Source organism: Somniosus microcephalus, unplaced genomic scaffold, assembly GCF_052327205.1.
Source record: "Somniosus microcephalus isolate GS21.2 unplaced genomic scaffold, FLI_Smic_1.0 unresolved_chr6, whole genome shotgun sequence".
In the NCBI taxonomy this organism is placed as follows: domain Eukaryota; kingdom Metazoa; phylum Chordata; class Chondrichthyes; order Squaliformes; family Somniosidae; genus Somniosus; species Somniosus microcephalus.
Genome location: NW_028225184.1, coordinates 3,678,865 through 3,701,949, shown reverse-complemented (window position 1 = coordinate 3,701,949; position 23,085 = coordinate 3,678,865). Strand labels below are relative to the sequence as shown.

Here is a 23,085-nt window from a genome sequence, read left to right as displayed (position 1 = left end):
GAGCAGAGCGTCCCAGGGAGGGACATCACTGAGATACTGGAGCAGAGCGTCCCAGGGTGGGACATCACTGAGATACTGGAGCAGAGCGCCCCAGGGAGGGACATCACTGAGAGACTGGAGCAGAGCGCCCCAGGGAGGGACATCACTGAGAGACTGGAGCAGAGCGTCCCATGCAGGGACATCACTGAGAGACTGGAGCAGAGTGTCCCAGGGAGGGACATGACTGAGATACTGGAGCAGAGCGTCCCAGGGAGGGACACTTTCTCAGAGACTGGAGCAGAGCGTCCCAGGGAGGGACATGACTGAGATACTGGAGCAGTGCGTCCCAGGAAGGGACATCACTGAGAGACTGGAGCAGAGCGTCCCAGGGAGGGACATCACTGAGAGACTGGAGCAGAGCGTCCCAGGGAGGGACATCACTGAGATACTGGGGCAGAGCGCCCCAGGGAGGGACATCACTGAGACACTGGAGCAGAGCGTCCCAGGGGGGGACATCACTGAGATACAGGAGCAGAGCGTTCCAGGGAAGGACATCACTGAGTGACTGGAGCAGAGCACCCCAGGGAGGGACATCACTGAGATACTGGAGCAGAGTGTCCAAGGGAGGGACATCACTGACATACTGGAGCAGAGCGTCCCAGGGAGGGTCATCACTGAGAGACTGGAGCAGAGCATCCCAGGGAGCGGCTTCACTGAGAGACTGGAGCAGAGCATCCCAGGGAGCTGCTGCACTGAGTGACTGGATCAGAGCGTCCCTGGGAGGGACATCACTGAGAGACTGGAGCAGAGCGTCCCAGGGAGCGGCTTCACTGAGAGACTGGAGCAGAACGTCCCAGGGAGGGACATCACTGAGAGACTGGTGCAGAGCGTCCCAGGGAGGGACATCACTGAGAGACTGGAGCAGAGCGTCCCAGGGAGGGACACCGTCTCAGAGACTGCAGCAGAGCGTCCCAGGGAGCGGCTTCACTGAGAGACTGGAGCAGATCGTCCCAGGGAGGGACATCACTGAGAGACTGGAGCCAAGCGTCCCAGGGAGGGACATCACTGAGAGACTGGAGCAGAGCGTCCCAGGGAGGTACATCACTGAGATGGTGGAGCAGAGTGTCCCAGGGAGGGACATCACTGAGAGACTGGAGCAGAGCGTCCCAGGGAGGGACATCACTGAGAGACTGGAGCAGAGCGCCCCAGGGAGGGACCCCGTCTCAGAGACTGGGTAAGAGCGTCCCAGGGAGGGACACTGTCTCAGAGACTGGAGCAGAGCGTCCCAGGGAGGTACATGACTGAGATACTGGAGCAGAGCGTCCCAGGGAGGGACATCACTGAGAGACTGGAGCAGAGCGTCCCAGGGAGGGACATCACTGAGAGACTGGAGCAGAGCGTCCCAGCGAGGGACTTCACTGAGTTACTGGAGCAGAGGGTCCCAGTGAGGGACATCACTGAGAGACTGGAGCAGAGCGTCCCAGGGAGGGACATCTCTGAGAGACTGGAGCAGGGCGCCCCATGGAAGGACACCATCTCAGAGACTGGAGCAGAGTGTCCCAGGGAGGGACATCACTGAGAGACTGAAGCAGAGCGTCCCAGGGTGGGACATCACTGAGAGACTGCAGCAGAGCGCCCCAGGGAAGGACACCGTCTCAGAGACTGGAGCAGAGCGTGCCAGGGAGCGGCTTAACTGAGATACTGGAGCAGAGCGCCCCAGGGAGGGACATCACTGAGATACTGGAGCAGAGCGCCCCAGGGAGGGACATCACTGAGAGACTGGAGCAGAGCATCCCAGGGAGCGGCTTCACTGAGAGACTGGAGCAGAGCACCCCAGGGAGGGACATCACTGAGATACTGGAGCAGAGCGCCCCAGGGAAGGACACCGTCTCAGAGACTGGAGCAGTGCGTCCCAGGGAGCGGCTTCACTGAGAGACTGGAGCAGAGTGTCCCAGGGAGGGACATCACTGAGATACTGGAGCACAGCGCCCCAGGGAGGGACATCACTGAGATACTGGAGCAGAGCGCCCCAGGGAAGGACACCATCTCAGGGACTGGAGCAGAGCGTCCCAGGGAGCGGCTTCACTGAGAGACTGGAGCAGAGTGTCCCAGGGAGGGACATCACTGAGATACTGGAGCAGTGTGTCCCAGGCAGGGACATCACTGAGAGACTGGAGCAGAGTGCCCCAGGGAGGGACATCACTGAGAGACTGGAGCAGAGCGTCCCAGGGAGGGACATCACTGAGGTACTGGAGCAGAGCGTCCCAGGGAGGGACATCACTGAGACACTGGAGCAGAGCGTCCCAGGGAGAGACATCACTGACATACTGGAGCAGTGTGTCCCAGGGAGGGACATCACTGAGAGACTGGAGCAGAGCGCCCCAGGGAGGGACATCACTGAGAGACTGGAGCAGAGCGTCCCAGGGAGGGACATCGCTGAGAGACTGGAGCAGAGCGTCCCAGGGTGGGACATCACTGAGAGACTGGATCAGAGCATCTCAGGGAGCGGCTTCACTGAGAGACTGGAGCAGAGTGTCCCAGGGAGCGGCTTCACTGAGAGATTGGAGCAGAGCGTCCCAGGGAGGGACATCACTGAGAGAGGGGATGCAGTGACCATTGGGAAAGGCTCAGGCTCCATCCCCGTTCTGTGCTGAGTTAACCTGATCACACACCCAGTGTGGTACTGAGCCCCACACGCAAAGTAGGAAAAGCCCATGCCCCATCCCCGGCCTGCTGAGTTACCCGACATCATATCCACTGTGGTACTGAGCCCCACATACTCAGAGGATGCGACAGTGTAGAGGGAGCTTTACTCTGTATCTAACCCGTGCTGGACCTGCCCTGGGAGTGTTTGATGGGACAGTGTAGAGGGAGCTTTACTCTGTATCTAACACGTGCTGCGCTTACCACTCCCCGGGAGTGTTTGATCGGACAGTGTAGTGGGAGCTTTAATCTGTATCTAACCTGTGCTGTACCTGCCCTGGGATTGTTTGATGGGACAGTTTAGTGGGAGCTTTACTCTGTATCTAACCCTGTGCTGTACCTGCCCTGGGAGTGTTTGATGGGAGAGTGTAGAGGGAGCTTTACTGTGTATCTAATCTGTGCTGTACCTGTGCTGGGGGTGTTTGATGGGACAGTGTAGAGGGAACTTTGCTCTGTATCTAACCAGTGCTGTCCCTGCCATGGGAGTGTTTGTTGGGACAGTTTAGAGCGAGCTTTACTCAGTATCTAACCTGCGCTGTACCTGCCCTGGGAGTGTTTGATGGGACATTGTAGTGGCAGCTTTACACTGAATCTATCGCGTGCTGTACCTGCCCTGTGAGATTTTGTTGGGACAGTGTAGATGGAACTTATTCTGTATCTAATCGTGCTGTGACTGCTGGGGCAGCAGTTTAAACTTAAATGGTTGCCATTCCCCACGCTTCACAGTCTTAAGGTTTAAACCCAGACACACTGTTTGGTTTTGTCAATCCTGTTATTAATAAACTCCGTCTGTTCACACCAGAATGTTGTGTCTCTCACTGGTGTCTGGGATCCTCAGGCAGTTCCTTCACGGGTCAGTGCTGTGTGTTGCTATTGAACCGTGGGAGGCGCCATGGCAAGTCTCCATCGTGACCAGAATTGAACACAATAATCCAGCCAGGGCCTAACCAGTGATTTATAAAGGTTCAGCATAACTTTGTTGCTATTATTGTCTGCCTCGGTTTACAATGCTAAGGAGCCCATGCGCTTTATTAACAAACGTATCACCTTGTCCTGCCATCTTCTAAGGCTTGTGTATGTAAATGTCCATGTCTCGCTTTTCCTGCACCCCCTTTAAAATTGTTCAGTTTAGTTTATATTGCCGCTACTAATTTTCCTCCAAGGTTAATCTTTCTCACTTCTCTACATTAGTTTTAATCAGCCTTCTGACATTTTGTAATTATTTTAAATCCTTCATGGGATGTGGCCACCGCTGGCATTGCCAGCATTGATTGCCTATCCCTCTTTGCCCTTTAGAAGCTTGTGGTGAGCAGCATTCTTGAACCACTCCAGTCCATGAAGGTACTCCCACAATGCTCTTACAGAGGGATTTGCAGAATTCTGACCGATCGATGATGAAGAAACGGCAATATCTTTCCAAGTCAGGATGGCATTTGCATTGGAGGGGAGCTTATAGTTGCTGGGGTTCATATGCGACTACTGCCCTTGTCCTTCTAGGTGGAAGAGTCCGCGGGTTTGTGAAGTGCTGGGAAGAAACCTGGGTGAGTTGCTGCAGTGCATCTTGTAGATGGCACACACTGCAGCCACAGTACGCTGGTGGTGGAGGGAGTGGATGTTTAAGGTGGTGGATGGGGTGCCGAACAAGTGGGCTGCTTTGTCCTGAATGGCATCGAGCTTCTTGAATGTTGTTGGAGCTGAACTCATTCAGGCAAGTGGAGAGTATTCCACCACACTCCTTACTTGTGCCTTGTAGATGGTGGAAAGGATTTGGGGAGGCAGGAGCTGAGACACTCGCTGCAGAATACCAACATCTGTCCTGCTCTTGTAGCCACAATAATAATGCAGCTGGTCCAGTTAATTTTCTGGTGAATGGTGACCACCAGTATGTTGATGGTGGTGGAATTGGCGATGGTGATGCCATTGATTGTCAAGGGGCAGTGGCTAGACTCTCGCTTGTTAGAGATAGTCATTGCCTGGCACTTGTGCGATGTTTGTGATACTTGCCACCTTTCAGCACAAGCCTGAAATTCGGCCAGGTGTTGTTGCATGCGGGCATTGAATGCTTCATCATCTAAGGATTTCCGAATGGAACTGAACACTGTGCAGTCATCAGCAAACATCCCCACTTCTGACCTGATGATGGAAGGAAGATCATTAATGAAGCAGCTGAAGATGGTTGGACCGGGAACAATGCCCTGAGGAACTCCTGCAGCGATGTCCACGGGCTGAGATTATTGACCACAAACAACCACAACCATCTTCCTTTTTGATATGTATGACTCCAGCCAGTGGAGAGATTTCCCCGTCATTCCCATTGACTCCTGTTTTAGGAGGGCTCCTTAATGTGACATTCGTTCAAATTATGCCTTAATGTCGAGGGCAGACACTCTAAATTCACCTCTGAAATTCAGCTCTTTGTCCATGTTTGTAATGACATGGAGCCCAGTGGTTCTGACGGAATGCAAAGTCAGCAGCGGTGAGCAGGTTACTGATGAGTCAGTGCCATTTAATAGCACTGTTAACGACACCTTTAATCACTTTTCTAATTTCACCAGTCTATCTATGTCCTCCTGAAGCCTAATTTGATCCCCTCAGTTTCATCTGCAAATGTTCAAATTATGCTCTTTATATATTTATGTCTATATCATTAATATATATCAAAAAGAGCAGTTGTCCGAATAGCGACGCCAGGAGGACACAACAGTGTACTTCCTCCCAGTCTGAACAAGAGCTTTTCACCACTACTCTTGTTTTCAGTCCATTAGCCAATGTCAGATCAGCGCTACCATTTCCCCTTTGGTCCTAACCACTCTATTCAATGGCACATTATCAACCCCATTTTTAAATTCCATATACACAACAGCAACCACACTATGCCCTTCAAACATTTCCGTTACTTCATCAAATAACTCAATCAGGTTTGCCAGACACATCTCTCTGTTAAGATATCCATGCTGATTGTCATTTATTAACCTATGATTTTTCCAAGTGTCATATAATTTTCTCCAGGAGTATGGCCTCCAGAAGTCTCCCCACCACCGATGTAAGAAGGACTGGCCTGTAGTAAAAGCGTTTATCACCCTCCTTTTTTAACAAGGTGTAACATTTGCAACACTCCATTCCTCTGGCACAAATCCCATATCCAAGGAGGCTTCAAAGATTCTGGCCGGATCCTGCGCTATTTCCACCGTTCCTTCCCTCAGCAACTCTCATACATCCCATCAGGACCAGGGAAAGGTTCTACTTTGCTGTGGTATAAGAATTGCGGGATGGACAGGGGTTAATTGAAGCTGTTTGTTCAGTGATTGTAATTAATGTTAGTCTCCAAGGGCTAACTCAAGGTGTTTGTTCAGTGACTGCAATGAATGTCAGTCTCTGTGGACTCAAATTGTATCAGTGCAGGGTTTCCCTCTTCTATTAATAAGGGTCTCCTTTCAATGTGTTATCCCATAGTGCCAGTGAGAGCATCACCTCCAACATTAACAGGGATAAGCATGCTGCTCCACAGAGAGGGACTCGGAATCTGAGAATAGTATATTGGAATGTTGCAACAATGGGTCAGAATCTGAGAGCAGTAAATTGGAATGTTACAACAATCGGCAGGAATTTCATTTGGGAGTTTGACGTTCTTGCTGCATACTATGATGGACTACCATTAGACTATCGGATACAGTTGGCACTTCAGATTATTCAATATATTTACTATCCACTCCTTGCTGCTGTTGTTGTTCCTGGTAAGTCTCTCTATCCAGCTATTCTATTAACCATATTTTACTGTATTAATGTTCATGCCATTTACTCTCCCTCCTTGCTGCGACTGTTATTCCAGGTAAGTCTCTGAATTCAGCTATTAACTCTACAAACCTTTGCCAACTGTATTACTGTTCTTGTGAGCTACTCTCTCATCTTTGCTGCTGTTGGTGTCCCTGGTAATTCTCTATATCCAGCAATTTGATCTGTAAACCACGTTTTACTGAATTACTGTTTTTGTCATTTAAATCTTTGGAAGAAGAAAGCCATTTTCTTCGGTCCTCGTCATAAACTCCTTCCTCTATCTACCTCTTCCCTGGCCAATGTCTGAGGCTGAACCAGACAGTTCGCAACCTCGCCGTTCTCTTTGAACCTGAGATGAGCTCCGACTTGATATCCTATGAATCACCAGACCAGCCTACTACCACCTCCATAATATCATCTGTCTCCGTGCTTCCACTGCATAAACCCTCACCTGTGCCTGTGTTAATCCTGACTCGACTATTCCAATACTCCACTGGCCGGCCTCCCAGTTACAAGCATCCATAAACTAGGGCTCATCCAAAACTCTGCTGCCCATATCCTAACTAGCATAAGTCCCGTTCACCCATCACCCCTGTGATCACTGACCTACATTGGTTCCCGATCCGGCAATACCTCAATTTTAATATTCTAATCCATGTGTTCAAAGCCAACAATGGCCTCACCCCTCCAATTAGTCCCATTCCCTGCTCTTTTCCCATAGTCCTGCAAAGTGCTCCCCTTCAAGTATTATCCAATTCCCCTTTTAAATTTAATATCTTCCCCTCTCTACCTCTCCCAGTCTTTCTGTCTCTATTTTTTATTTCTATCCTTCACTCTATCTCTCTCCTTCTTGTCTCTATCTGTCTCTTGCTCATAGTATCCTAGAATAGTACAGCACAGAAGGAGGCCATTCGACCCATCGTGTCCATGCTGTCAATTTGAAAGTGCTATCTAATTAGACCTATTCTTTAGCCAGAGCCCTGTAGTTCATTTTCCCTTCAACTAAATATCAAATTCCCTTTCAAAAGTTGCTGCTGAATTTGCTTCCATCACATTCTCAGACAGTGCATTTCAGATCAGAACAACTCACTGCATAAAGAAAGTTCTTCACATCTCTCCTCTGGTTCTTTTCCAAATACCTTTATTCTGTGTCCTCTGTTTACCCACCATTCTTCCACTGGAAACAGACTTACTTACTCTATCAAAACCCTTCATGATATTGAACATCTGTATTAAATCTCCCCTTATGAAAAAGGACAAGGATAGACGAGGAAAAAGGTTCTCAGTTGGGGAAAGGATAATTTTACTAAGCTGAGATGTGATTAGCAAAAGTGAACTGGAAACAGCTACTTGACGGGAAATCAGTGTCTGAGCAGTGGGAGGCATTCAACGAAGAGATAGTGAGGGTTTATGGCAAATATGTTCCCACAAATCAACAGGGTGGGCCTCCCAAATCCAGAGTCCCCTGGATGTCACGAGGCATACAGGGCAGGTTAAGGGGAAAAGGGAAGAGTTTGTCAGTATCCAGGAGCAAAATAAGACAGAAATCCCAGAGGAGTATAGAGATCGCAGGGGTTCAATTAAAAAATGAAATTAGGAAAGCACAGAGAGGGCATCAAAGATATTGACAAGTAAAATCAAGGAAAACCCAGAGATGTTTTATGAATGAATAAAGAGCATGAAGATAACTGAAGACAGAACACGGCCTATTAGAGACCAAAATGGTGGAGGCAGGAGTCGTGGGATTCGTCCTTAATAAATACATTGCGTCTGACTTCACAGCAGAAGTGATGAAGCTGACATTGTAGTTGAGGAGGAGTCTGAAATATTAGATGATATAAATATAGTGAGAGAAGAAATGTAAAAGAGCTTAGCATCTTTGAAAGTAGATAATTTCCAGGCCCGGATGAAATGTATCACAGACTGTTAAGACTGGCAACAGAGGAAACAGCATAGGATCAGACCATCATTTTCTAATCCTCTGTGGCTACTGGCATGCCGCCAGAGGAATGGAGTAATTCTTATTCTCTACAGTTGTTTAAAACGGGAGAAAGGGATAGACCAATTACAGCCCAGTCAGCCTGAATTCGGTGCAGGAAAAATTATTGGAAAAATCTGACAGTCAGTATAAATCGGCATTTAGAAAGGCATGGTACAATCAAGGACTGTCAGTATGGATTTGTTAAGGGAAGGTCTTGTCTGAGTAACTTGATTAAATTTTTCGAGGAAGTATCGAGGAGGGTCGATGAGGGCAGTCTATTTGCTGTAGTCTGTATAGATATTAGCAAGGCCTTTGATAAGAGCCCGAATGACAGGTTGGTCAAAAAAGTAAAAGCTCATGGCATCCAAGGGAAAGTGGCAAGTTGGGTACAAAAATTGGCTCATTGGCAGGAAGCAAAGGGTAATGGTCGACGGGGATTTTGTGACTCGAAGGCTGTTTCCAGTGGAGTTCCACAAGGCTCAGTACTGGCTCCCATACTTTTTGTGGTATATATCAATGATTTAGACTTCAATGTAGGGCGCATGATTAAGAAGTTTGCAGATGATACAAAAATTGGCTGTGTTGTTGATAGTGTGGAAAAAAGTTGTAGCCTGCAGGAAGTTATCAGTGGTCTGGTCAGGTGGGCAGAAACTTGGCAAATGGAATTCAATGTGGATATGTGTGAGGTAATACATTTGGGGAGGGCTTATAGGACAAGACAATACACAATAAATGGCAGGATACTGAGAAGTGTAGAGGAACAGGGGGACCTTGAAGCACATCTCCACAGATCTCTGAAAGTAGCAGACCATTTAAACAGGGTGGGTAAGAAGGTATACTGGATACTTTGCTTTATTAATCGATGCATAGAATATAACAGAAGGTAGGTTATGCAAGAATTGTATAAAACACCAGTTAGGTCAGAGCTAGAGTATTCTTTACAGTTCTGGTCATCACATTACAGGAACGATGTGATTCCACTGGAGAGGGTACAGAGGAGATTTACGACTTTGTTGCCAGGACTGGGGAATTTTAGTTAAGAGGAAGATTGTATAGTACCTGGTTATGCACTTGAAGGGCTGTAACCTGCAAGGCTGTGGACCAAGAGCTAGAAAGTGGCATTAGGCTGGAGAGCTCTTTTGCAGCCATCGTGAACATGATGGGTTGATTGGCCTCCTTCTGTGCTGTAAAGGTCTATGATTCTTAACATTCGCTGCTCTAAAAAAGAACAATCCCAGCTTCTCCAGTCTCTCCTGGTAACTGAAATCCCATATCCTTGGTACAATTCTGGTAAATCTCCTCTACACCTTCTCTAATCCTTGAACTGCTGGCAAAAGTGTGTTTCTTAGAATTCGACACAATATTAAAGCAGGGGCCTAACCAGTGATTTGGAAAACGATAGCCTTTCTTCCAGAATTTTGTTATCTTTGCCTCAGTTTGTAAAGCCAAGGCCTGCATTTATTAACAGATGTCGCAAATTGTCCTGCCACCCTCAAAGATTGGAATAAGTACACCCCAGGTCTCTCTGATCGTGCACTCCCTTTAAAATTGTACAGTTTAGCTTATATTACATCATCTAGAGCCATCTTTTGTTTCTTACCTTGTCCCATTACCTCTCCTTTTGCCTTACACAATCATCGCTTTTGTCAGTCAATCTCTCCTGTCTTCCATCTATCACAGACCTCCCCTTTGTTCTTTCTGCCCCTCCTCCCTGCCCCTGCTTAAAATATCTCTTCCTTAACTTTTTCCAGTTCTGTTGAAAGGTTCGACGCGAAACGTTGATCCTTTATCTCTCTCCTCGATGCAGGCTGACCTGCTGAGTGTTTCCAGCATTTTCTATTATTATTTCAGATTTCCAACATCTGCAGTATTTTGCTACTGTAATAGTGGCAAATGGTTGTTTTTCAGTAGCTGGGAAGCATACAGTGGTGTCCACCAGGGGTTCCTGTTCAGACCACTGGTCTGTTATGTACATCAATGACAAAGACTTGGGTACACACCACATAATTTCAAAGTTTACAGATGTCAGGAAACGCATAAATGTTAATAAACGGTGAGAAGGACAGTAAAATACATCAGGAGGGCACAGACAGTCTGGTGAAACGGGCAGAATAATGACAGATAAAATTTAACACAGAGAAGGGTGAAGTGATACATTTTGGCAGGAACTGGAAAAAGTTAAGGAAGATATATTTTAAGCAGGGGCAGGGAGGAGGGGCAGAAGGAACAAAGGGGAGGTCTGCGATAGGATGGAAGACAGGAGAGATTGACTGACAAAAGGGATGATTGTGTAAGGCAAAAGGAGAGGTAATGGGACAAGGTAAGAAACAAAAGATGGCTCTAGATGATGTGTGAATGATGATGGCAGCAACATTAACAGCTTCCTTGTGAGGAAACAAAAGAAAAATATCTATGTAAAGAAATACAGGGGCTGATTTATAGTCTGAAATTGTTGAAGTCGCTGTTAAGTCCAGAAGGCTGCAAAGTGCCTAATAGAATGATGAGGTGCTGTTACTCGAGCTTACTGTGGCTGACACGGCCCTTGACCGTGAGCGGTCCATTTCCCACACTTCTGCTCTCACCCCTTCCCCTCACTCCCACAAGCATGATAGAGCGACCCTTCCCCTCAGCTTTCACCCCACCAGGCTGCACATTCAGCGGATCATCCTCCTCCATTTCCGCCACCTCCAGCGTGATTCCACCACCAAACACATCTTCCCCTCACCTCCCCTTTCGGCATTCCGAACGGACCACACCCTCTGCGACACCCTGGTCCACTCCTCTATCACCCACAACACCCCTTCCCCTTTGCCCGGCACCTTCCCATGAAAGCACAGGAGATGCAACACCTGCCCTTTTATCTCCTCCGTTCGAACTGTCCAGGGCCCTATACATTCCTTCCAGTGTAAGCAGCAATTTAATTGTACTTCTTACAATTTAGTTTACTGTATTCGCTGCTCACGATGCGGTCTCCTCTACATTGGGGAGACCAAACGCAGATTGGGTGACTGCTTTGCCGAACACCTCCATTCACTCCGTAAGGGTGACCCCGAGCTTCCTGTTGCCTGCCACTTTAATTCACCGCTCCACGCCCACTCTGATCTCTCCATTCTCGGACTCTTACACTGTTCCAATGGTGTTCAACTTAAGCTTGAGGAACAGCACCTCATCTTTCTATTAGGCTCTTTACAACTTTCTGGACTTAACATCGAGTTCAACAATTTCACACTATAAAGCGGACCCTGTATTTCTTTATATTTATTTCTCTTGTTTGCTCACATGGTAGCTTTTAATGTTGCTGCCATCATCATTCACGCATCGTCTGGAGCTATATTTTGTATCTTATCTTGTCCCATTACCTTTCCTTTTTCCTAGCACCATCATGCCTTTTGTCAGTCAATCCCTCCTGCCTTCCATCCTATCACAGACCTTCACTTTGTTCTTTCTGACCCTCCTCCCTGCCCCTGCTTGAAAATCTCTCTTCCCTAACATTTTCCAGTTCTGACGAGGGGTTCGACCCGCAACGTTGACTCTGTTTCTCTCTCACTCCATGCTGCCTGACCTGCTTAGTGTTTCCAGCATTTTCTGTTGTTATTTCATTTAACACTACTCTCTGATTTCTGTCGCTTATCCAATTTCCGAGACATGTTGCCACTGACTTTTTAATCCCATAGGCTTCAATGTTGGTATTATGTGGTACTTTATTGGACGCCTTTTGATGGATAGGCAAATTGAGAAAGTATAGGCAGTAGCAATCATAGCATCATAAAATCATAGAATTGGTGGGCCAATTTGTGTTGCCGCCCCGCTCTGATCACAGGCCTCACCTGGGTTCAATCAGTGAATAACAAAATCATTGAATTTAATCCTATTTTATTATTTCTATCTATTTGTTCTCAGCCAATGGGTGATGCTGTCAAGGCCAGTATTACTTGCCCATCCCTAGTTACCCATGAGAAAATGGTGGGCCTCCAGCTTGAGCCGCTGCAGTCCGTGCAGTGAAGATCCTCCCACAATATTGTTACTGAAGGAATTTCAGGCTTTCGACCCAGTGATGATGAAGGAACAGTGATATATTTGAAGGGTTTGGTAGCATAGTGGTTATGTTGTTGGCTAGTAAACCAGATGCCAGGACGAAAGAACAAGAACTCAAATCCCATCAGCTGGGGAATTTTAATTCAATTATTTAGACAAATCTGGAATAAAAAGCTAGTGTCAGTAATGGTGACCATGAAACTACTGGACTATTGCAAACATCCATCTGGTTCACTAATGGCCTTTAGGGAAGGAAATCTGCCGTCCTTACCCGGTCTGACCGAAATGTGACTCCAGACTCACTGCAATGTGTTTGACTCGTATCTGCCCTCTCAAAGGGCCTAGAAAACCATTCAGTTGTATGAGGCGGCTCACCACCACCTTCTCAAAGTAACTAGGGATGGACAATAAATGATGGCCTTGCCAGCGGTGCCAACATCCCGTGAATGCATAAAACAAATCTAAGACTGGATACTGTGTGCCTTGGGGGTGATGGTGTTTTGTGCTACAGTCCGAGTCGAATATTAACCCTTCCTCTGTGCCTCTTGTCCCCTTGATGCCAATTGCAGACAACATCTGTGGCCCTGGGGGTGAAACGTACTTACAGTTAAATCAGAAGCATAAACAAACTAGAGGCAAAAATTTTACTGAACACTTGGCAATGAGTTGGGGCTGAACACGTGGAGGAGAATATTAATAATGAGGCATTCCCGGACCGGGGGCCAATGTAGGTCAGCGAGCACAGGGGTGAATCTGGTTATTCTTAATTAGATAAAATTCAATTAACACACAAACAAGAGGGCAGAGCCACAGCCACTGACACTGAAATACTCACACAAGCTTTTTAAAGAGGCCAGACGAGTCACACAGTCTTTTTAAAGAGACAGGACCAGTCACACTGTCTTTTTAAAGAGATAGGACCAGTCACACAGTCTTTTTAAAGAGACAGGACCAGTCACACAGTCTTGTTAAAGAGACAGGACCAGTCACACAGGCTTTATATAGAGACAGGACCAGTCACACAGGCTTTATAAAGAGACAGGACCAGTCACACAAGCTTTTTAAAGAGACAGGACCAGTCACACAGGCTTTATAAAGAGACAGGACCAGTCACACAGTCTTTTTAAAGAGACAGGACCAGTCACACAGTCTTTTTAAAGAGACAGGACCAGTCACGCAGGCTTTATATAGAGACAGGACCAGTCACACAGGCTTTATAAAGAGACAGGACCAGTCACACAGGCTTTATATAGAGACAGGACCAGAAACACAGGCTTTATAAAGAGACAGGACCAGTCACACAGTCTTTTTAAAGAGACAGGACCAGTCACACAGTCTCTTTAAAGAGGCAGGACCAGTCACACAGGCTTTATATAGAGACAGGACCAGTCACACAGGCTTTATAAAGAGACAGGACCAGTCACACAGGCTTTTTAAAGAGACAGGACCAGCCACACAGGCTTTATAAAGAGACAGGACCAGTCACACAGTCTTTTTAAAGAGACAGGACCAGTCACACAGGCTTTTTAAAGAGACAGGACCAGTCACACAGGCTTTATATAGAGACAGGACCAGTCACACAGGCTTTATATAGAGACATGACCAGTCACACAGGCTTTTTAAAGACACAGCACCAGTTACACAGGCTTTATAAAGAGACAGGACCAGTCACACTGGCTTTTTAAAGAGACAGGACCAGTCACACAGGCTTTATAAAGAGACAGGACCAGTCACACAGGATTGTTAAAGAGACAGGATCAGAAACACAGGCTTTATAAAGAGACAGGACCAGAAACACAGGCTTTATAAAGAGACAGGACCAGTCACACAGGCTTTATAAAGAGACAGGACCAGTCACACAGGATTTTTAAAGAGACAGGACCAGAAACACAGGCTTTATAAAGAGGCAGGACCAGTCACACAGGCTTTATAAAGAGACAGGACCAGTCACACAGGCTTTATAAAGAGACAGGACCAGTCACACAGTCTTTTTATAGAGACAGGACCAGACACACAGTCTTCCTAAAGAGACAGGACCAGTCACACAGTCTTTTTATAGAGACAGGACCAGTCATACAGTCTTTTTATAGAGACAGGACCAGTCACACAGTCTTTTTAAAGAGACAGGACCAGAAACACAGGTTTTATAAAGAGACAGGATCAGTCACACAGGCTTTATAAAGAGACAGGATCAGTCACACAGGCTTTGTAAAGAGACAGTACCAGAAACACAGGCTTTATAAAGAACATAAGAACATAAGAACATAAGAAATAGGAGCAGGAGTAGGCCAATTGGCCCCTCGAGCTTGCTCCGCCATTCAATAAGATATTGGCTGATCTGATCCTAACCACCAATCCACTATCACAGAACCATCTCCTGAGTCTAACAGAATTAGACACACGAAATAGGAGCAGGATCAGGCTACATGGCCCCTGGGCCCGCTCCGCTACCCACAGGGCCATGACCGATCCGAACCTAGACTCATGTCCAATTTCCTGCCCGCTCCCCGTAACCCTTAATTCCCTTTACTTCTAGGAAACTGTCTGTTTCTGTTTTAAATTTATGTAATGATGTAGCTTCTACAGCTTTTTGAGGCAGCATATTCCATGGAATTACCACCATCTGAGTGAAGCAGTTCCTCCTCATCTCAGTTTTGAAAGAGCAGCCCATTATTCTAAGACTATGCCCCCTAGTTCTAGTTTCACCCATCATCGGGAACATCTTCCCCGCATCCACCCAATCCAACCCCTTCACAATCTTAATAGTTTCAATAAGATCGCCTCTCATTCTTCTGAACTCCAACGAGTAGAGTCCCAATCTTCTCAACCTCTCCTCATATGTCCATCCCCTCATCCCCGGGATTAACCGAGTGAACCTTCTTTGTACTGACTCGAGAGCAAGTATGTCCTTTCTTAAGTATGGACACCAAAACTGTACGCAGTATTCCAGGTGCGGCCTCACCAATACCTTGTACAACTGTAGCAATACCTCCCCATTTTTATATTCTATCCCCCTAGCAATGAAAGCCAACATTCCATTGGCCTTCTTAATCACTTGCTGCACCTGCATACTAACCTTTTGAGTTTCGTGCACCAGGACCCCCAGATCCCTTTGTACTTCAGTACTTTCAAGTTTCTTGCCATTAAGATAATAACTTGCTCTACGATTTTTCCTGCCAAAGTGCATAACCTCACACTTTCCAGTATTGTATTCCATCTGCCAAACCTCTGCCCACTTACTTAGCCTGTCGATGTCCCCTTGCAGGTTTTTTATGTCCTCCTCACTCACTACTTTCCCTCCCATCTTAGTATCATCTGCAAATTTGATATGTTACACTCGGTCCCCTCCTCCAAGTCGTTAATATAGATTGTAAAGAGTTGGGGAACCAGCACTGACCCCTGCGGAACACTACTAGTTACTGATTGCCAGTCTGAGAATGAACCATTTATCCCAACTCTCTGCCTTCTGTTAGATAGCCAATCCTCTATCCATGCCAGAATATTACCCCCAATCCCGTGATTTTTTAACTTAAGCAATAATCTTTTGTGTGGCACCTTGTCAAATGCCTTTTGGAAGTCTAAATACACTACGTCCACTGGTTCCCCTTTTTCCACCCTATACGTTACTTCCTCAAAGAACTCCAGCAAATTTGTCAAACATGACTTCCCCTTCATAAAACCATGCTGACATTGTCCTATTAAATTATGATTATCCAAATGTCCTGTTACTGTCTCCTTAATAATGGACTCCAAAATTTTACCTACCACAGATGTTAGGCCAACCGGTCTATAGTTTCCAGCCTTCTGTCTACTGCCCTTTTTAAATAAGGGTGTTACATTAGCAGTTTTCCAGTCTGCCGGGACCTTTGCCAAGTCCAGGGAGTTTAGGAAAATTATTACCAATGCATGCACAATCCCTACCGCCACTTCCCTCAAGACCCTAGGATGTAAGCCATCAGGTCCAGGTGATTTATCCGCCTTGAGTCCCATTATTTTACCGAGTACCGCTTCCTTAATGATTTTGATCGTGTTTAGCTCCTCCCCCCCTTTAGCCCCCTGTTTGTCCAGTGTTGGGATATTCTTAGTGTCTTCTACTGTAAAGACTGATGTAAAATATTCATTCAGTGTTTTTGCCATCTCCATATTTCCCACCATTAATTTCCCGGTCTCATCCTCTAAGGGACCAACATTTACTTTAGCCACCCTTTTTCTTTACATATAACTATAAAAACTATAAAGAGACAGGACCAGACACACAGGGCTAGAAATTCAGTAGGCTTTGCACCCAGTTTTCGCCCAAAGAGGGCTTTTGCGCCACTTGCTGAGCTTTCGCCGATATTCAGCGCTGCGGTAATGGCGGCGTTAGCCAGTAGCGCTGCGCCACCACCGATGATGTCATCGGTGTGCGCAGTGCCCCGCTACCACCCCGCTACCGGCCCGACCGCCATATTTAGTTGCGGCCGCCTCTTCCGTAGCGGCCGCAAACAGCGATCAGAAAACGGGACCGTCCTGTAGCCTTAGTGGGGCGCTTTAAGGTGGAGGTGCGGCCGGCCGCTTTTTCGGCGGCCGCCTGCCCGCACCTCCTTCCACGGCCTCCTCCACACCCCCCACCGCGGCATTGCCAGCTGCTTTCCGCGAACCCGGCACTTCTCCGTGGTGCCGGGCTCATTTGCCGGCACTATCCAGCGGTGATCTCCCCATTGCAGGCACCTCCCCCTTAAGAGAAGGAGGAGGCCTGCAGTACCGCAGCCTGCCGCTCCGCAGCGGGTGGCGCAGCGGCGCCTAGAGCGCTGAAATTCAGTTTCAGCACCCCAAGCGGGGGTGGGCACACCCTGGAATAGCGCCCGGTTCCGAATTGGGGCGCAAAAACTGAATATCTGACGGGCGCAACTGGCTCCACGGTCAGCGCTAACTTTTGGGCACATGCCAGCTGGCGGGCCCAAAGTGAATCTCTAGGCCACAGTCTTTATAAATAGACAGGACCAGTCACACAGGCCTAGAAATTAGCTAAAGCCCCGCCAGCTCGCTGGCGGCCAGAATTTACTGCTGGGCGTGGAGCCACTCGCGCCCAGCCGATATTCAGTTTCAGCGCCCAAAGTCGAGGACGGCCACTGTTCAAGGGTATGGCCGCCCCCGCTTGGGGCGCTGAAACTGAATATCAGCGTACTAGTGGCCGCAGCGCCACCCGCAGCGGAGCGGCAGACTGCGGTACTGCAGGCCTTCCTCCCTCTCTTAAGGGGGAGGCGCCTGCAGCAGCCGGAGCCCCGATCGTGAGTGCCGGCAAAAGAGCCCGGCACAACGGAGAAGTGCCGGGCTCCCAGAAACCAGCCGGCAATGCCACGGGGGGGGGCTGGAGGAGGCCGGGGAAGGAGGTGCGGTCAGGCGGCCGCCGAAAAAGCAGCCGGCCGCACCTCCACCTTAAAGCACCCCACTAAGGCTGCTGTACGGTCCTGGTCTCCGAATGTTATTAGCGGCCGCCACGGACGAGGCGGCCGCTACTGAAGATGGGGGTCGGGCTGGTGTCCGGGCGGTACCGGGGCGCTGTGCGCACCGATGACATCATTGGTGGTGGCGCAGCGCTAACGGATACCGCCGCAATTAGCGCGTCAATGAAGTTCGCCCGAAGTTTGCAGACTGGCGCAGAAGCCCTCTTTGGGCGGTAACTGGGCGCAAAGCCCACTGAATTTCTAGGCCACAGTCTTTATAAATAGACAGGACCAGTCACACAGGCTTTATAAATAGACAGGACCAGAAACACAGGCTTTATAAAGAGACAGGACCAGACACAGACGCTTTATAAAGAGACAGGACCAGTCACACAGGCTTTATAAAGAGACAGGACCAGTCACACAGGCTTTATATAGAGACAGGACCAGACACACAGGCTTTATAAAGAGATAGGACCAGTCACACAGGCTTTATATAGAGACAGGACCAGACACACAGGCTTTAAAAAGAGACAGGACCAGACAGACAGGCTTTATAAAGAGACAGGACCAGAAACACAGGCTTTATAAAGAGAAAGGACCAGAAACACAGGTTTATAAAGAGACAGGACCAGTCACACAGGCTTTATAAAGAGACAGGACCAGTCACACAGGCTTTATATAGAGACAGGACCAGACACACAGGCTTTATAAAGAGACAGGACCAGTCACATAGACTTTATAAAGAGACAGGACCAGTCACACAGGCTTTATAAAGAGACAGAACCAGTCACATAGACTTTATAAAGAGACAGGACCAGTCACATAGACTTTATAAAGAGACAGGACCAGTCACATAGACTTTATAAAGAGACAGGACCAGTCACATAGACGTTATAAAGAGACAGGACCAGTCACACAGGCTTTATAAAGAGACAGGACCAGACACACAGGCTTTATAAAGAGACAGGACCAGTCACACAGGCTTTATAAAGAGACAGGACCAGTCACATAGACTTTATAAAGAGACAGGACCAGAAACACAGGCTTTATAAAGAGACAGGACCAGTCACACAGGCTTTTTAAAGAAACAAACGCTGCAAATGAAAGGGCCTAGAAATTGGTCTCGGGCGGTGGTTTAAAACAGGCGGTATCAGACCCGAAATTCTGATTGGAATTTATCGGCCATCAGATCTGTCCTTACAGATTCTCAGTCCATTAATGTTTATTCACAGGTTCTAATATTGAACTGAATATGGCCCCTTAGAACCTGCTTATTTTGCTTACATTAATTCGTAATATGTGTACTTGTCCTTAATATAGAGAAATGTTTAATAAAGTTATTAGAATTAGTAGGTTCTTGCCCACATGTCATCCCTCTGTCTACAGATAGTAATGTATAACACTTTTGACGTGTGCCTTATAGGTATTGGAGATAATTTGGGGAGTCAGCAGGGGAGTTATTCACCACAGAATTCCCAGCCTCTGACCTGCTGTAGTAGCCACGACATTTATGTGGCTGGTCCAGTGATTCTCTGATCAATGGCGACTCCTAGGATTTTGATGTTGGAGGTTTCATAAGAACATAATAAGTAGGAGTAGGAGTGGATCATTTGGCACCCCGAGCCTGCTCCGCCATTCAATAAAATCCTGGCTGAACTGATCTTGGTCTCAACATCACTTCATTTTCCACTCCAAATAACTCTTGACTCCATTATCTTTCAAAAATCTGTCTATCTCCACCCAAAATATATTCAATGACTCAGCCTCCCCAGGTCTCGGTGGTAGAGATGCCATTGACTGTCAAGTGGAAGAGGTTAGATTCCCTCTTGTTGGAGGTGGTCATTGTCCGCCACTTGTGTGGGGAGAATTTACCATAATGACACCAGGGATGAGGGATTTCAGTTATGTAGGGAGTGGGGAGTGGGGAGACAAGAAATGCTGGGATTGTTCTCCTTATAGCAGAGAGGTTTAGTGGGAGATTTGAATAGTGTTCAAAATGATGAGGGGTTTTGATACAGTAAGCATGGAGAAACTGTCTCCACTACTTGCCTTGTCATTACCAAAAGGACACAGAAAAAAATAATCGGTGAAAGAAACAGAGAGCAGAAGAGAGAACTTTGGTCACACAGTGAGTTGTTATGATCTGGAATGAACTCTGAAAGTCTGGTGGAAGCAGATTCAGTGGGCTCAGGTAATAGCACTCTCCACTCTAAGTCAGAAGGTTGTGGGTTGAAGTCCCACTCCAGCCATTTGAACACAAAAATCGAGGCTAACACTGCAATGCAGTACTGAGGGATCGCTGCAGTGTTGAAGAGGCAGTATTGAGGGAGCATTGCATTGTCGGAAGGGACGTTTTTTGGATGTGACGTTAAACCGAGGCCCCGTCTGTTCTCTAAGGTGAACGTAAAAGTTCCCATGGAAATGCATCGAAGCAGAGCAGCAGAGTTAACCCAGTGTTCTGACAAATATTTATCTCAATCAACATCACCAAAGGAGATTATCTGGTCATTATCACATTGTTGTTCGTGGGAGCTTGCTGTGCACAATTTGGCTGCTACGTTTCCTGCAGCAGTGGCTGCACTTCAAAAGCACTTCATTAGCTGTAAAGCGTTTTGGGACATCTTAAGATCTTGAAAAACGCTACATAAATGCAATTCTCTCTTTCTTAACTGTAAGTTACAAAAGGTAATTGAATATATACTTGAAAATGAGACAACATCAGGGCTATGTGGAAACGGCTCAATTTTTCATTACCATTCACGACATGATATGACAGCTTTAAAATAATCTGATCTGTTGGTTGTGGGATCACTTGGCTCTGTCCCATTTCATCCACTGAGCACGATGGTAGTGGCATATGATATGATGGAGGGTGTCCTCGGGGTGAAGGCGAGACTATTCTCCACAAATATTATGCAGTGGTCAGTCCTACTAATATCGTCATGGACAGATGCATATGCGATAGGTAGGTTGGTGAGGACGAGATCAGTCAGGCTGTGCTCTCATCTTGGTTCTCCCACCACCTGCCACAATCCCAGTCTAACAGCTGCGTTTTTCAGGGATTGGTTAATGATGATATTTCCGAGCCACTCTTGATGATGGACATTGAGCTTTACCCTCTCCCGACCCAGAGTGTATTTGTATCCTTTCTGCACTCGGTTTCCAGCATGAACATGCGCTGAGTCATCAGCTGAGGGAGGGCGGTAGGGGGTAATCAGCAGCAAGTGACCTTACCATGTCTGACTGGAAGAAATACGACTGAATTATGTACTTAGTCAATGTTGAGGACCCGGAGGGTTTCTCCCTCCCAACTGTAGATCCCTGTGCCTCCACCTCTATTCGGTCTGTGCAGACCCTGGGACGGTGATGAGGGAGTCGGAAATATTGACTGATAGGAATTATTCTGTGAGTAAGACTATGCGAGAATTCAATATTTCCAGAGGGTTTAATGGACTATTGAGATGCATACAGGGTATTTATCTCATTGGTTAATGTTTTAAGCGTTTTCTTTTGATTCCTTCGTATCAGTCCTTTGCTCCTGTTAATCTTTCTTCCCCTCAGTCAAACACCACCACATGTTTGTGTGGTTGAGGTCACTCTTTATAAACTTGCTGTTCTTGTTCTTGTCCTAGTTTCAGACAAGAGAGAAATGAAATGGGAATCAAATTCCTGAACTGAGGCGGGGGCAGTAAAATCTATGCAACCTCGAAATTAAATCTCAGGATTTAGGTGGCTGCAGTGTAAACTAGGCAGCCCAGGGAATGAAATTCCAGGAATGAGGCTGGAGCAGAGCTATCTAGGTGGCCCTGGGAATGAAATTCCTCGACTGAGGCGGGAGCAGGGAAATATAGTCAGCCTGAAGAACAACATTCCTGAACTGAGGCTGGAGCAGTGTAATCTTTACTGTCCTGGGAATGTAATTCCTGGATTGAGGAAGGAGCAGTGTAAACTAGGTGGCTCTAACAATTACATTCCTGGATTGAGGAGGGAGCATTTTAAACTAGATGGCTCTGCTAATGAAATTCCTAGGTTGATGTGGGAGCAGTGTAAACTAGGTGGCCCTGTCAATGAAATTCCTAGATTGAAGCGGGAGCAGTGTAATCTAGGTGGACCTGGCAATGAAATTCCTAGATTGAGGAGGGAGCAGTGGAATCTAGGTGGCTCTGACAATTACATTCCTGGATTGAGGCGGGAGCAATGTAAACTAGGTGGCCCTGGCAATTAAATTCCTGGATTGAGGAGGGAGCAATGTAAACTAGGTGGACCTGGCAATTACATTCCTGGATTGAGGCGGGAGCAATGTAAACTAGGTGGACCTGGCAATTACATTCCTAGATTGAGGCGGGAGCAATGTAAACTAGGTGGCCCTGGCAATGAAATTCCTGGATTGAGTCGGGAGCAATGTAAACTAGCTGGCCCTGGCAATGAAATTCCTGGATTGAGGCGGGAGCAATGTAAACTAGGTGGCCCTGGCAATGAAATTCCTAGATTGAGGAAGGAGCAGAGTAAACTAGGTGGACCTGGCAATGAAATTCCTGGATTGAGGCGGGAGCAATGTAAACTAGGTGGCCCTGGCAATGAAATTCCTGGATTGAGGCGGGAGCAATGTAAACTAGGTGGCCCTGGCAATGAAATTCCTAGATTGAGGCGGGAGCAATGTAAACTAGGTGGCCCTGGCAATTACATTCCTGGATTGAGGTGGGAGCAATGTAAACTAGGTGGCCCTGGCAATGAAATTCCTAGATTGAGGAAGGAGCAGAGTAAACTAGGTGGCCCTGGCAATGAAATTCCTGGATTGAGGCGGGAGCAATGTAAACTAGGTGGCCCTGGCAATGAAATTCCTAGATTGAGGAGGGAGCAATGTAAACTAGGTGGCCCTGGCAATGAAATTCCTGGATTGAGGCGGGAGCAGTGTAAACTAGGTGGCCCTGGCAATGAAATTCCTGGATTGAGGTGGGAGCAATGTAAACTAGGTGGCCCTTGGAAGGAAATTCCTGGGTTGAGGCGGGAGCAATGTCATGTAGGTGAGTAAATGTAAGAAGTCACACAACACCTGGTTATAGTCCAACAGTTTTATTTGAAGTCACAAGCTTTCGGAGCGCTGCTCCTTCATCAGGTGAAGTGAAGAGATGCATATAGATACAGCTTATATAGTCAGAGAATAATGTCAGATGTTTACAGGTA

The 23,085-nt window shown here is 47.2% G+C and overlaps 1 protein-coding gene across 1 annotated transcript in view; it reads left to right on the top strand.

Moving 5' to 3' along the window:
* Positions 1 to 6,149: 6,149 nt before the first annotated feature.
* Positions 6,150 to 23,085, top strand: part of LOC147086920 (putative G protein-coupled receptor 139) — a 41,177-nt gene continuing 24,241 nt past the window's right edge. The window contains exon 1 of the mRNA XM_085978011.1: positions 6,150 to 6,416. Coding sequence (XP_085834137.1) covers positions 6,236 to 6,416 — 181 coding nt within the window. The 5' untranslated portion in view covers positions 6,150 to 6,235. The remainder of the gene's footprint in view (positions 6,417 to 23,085) is intronic.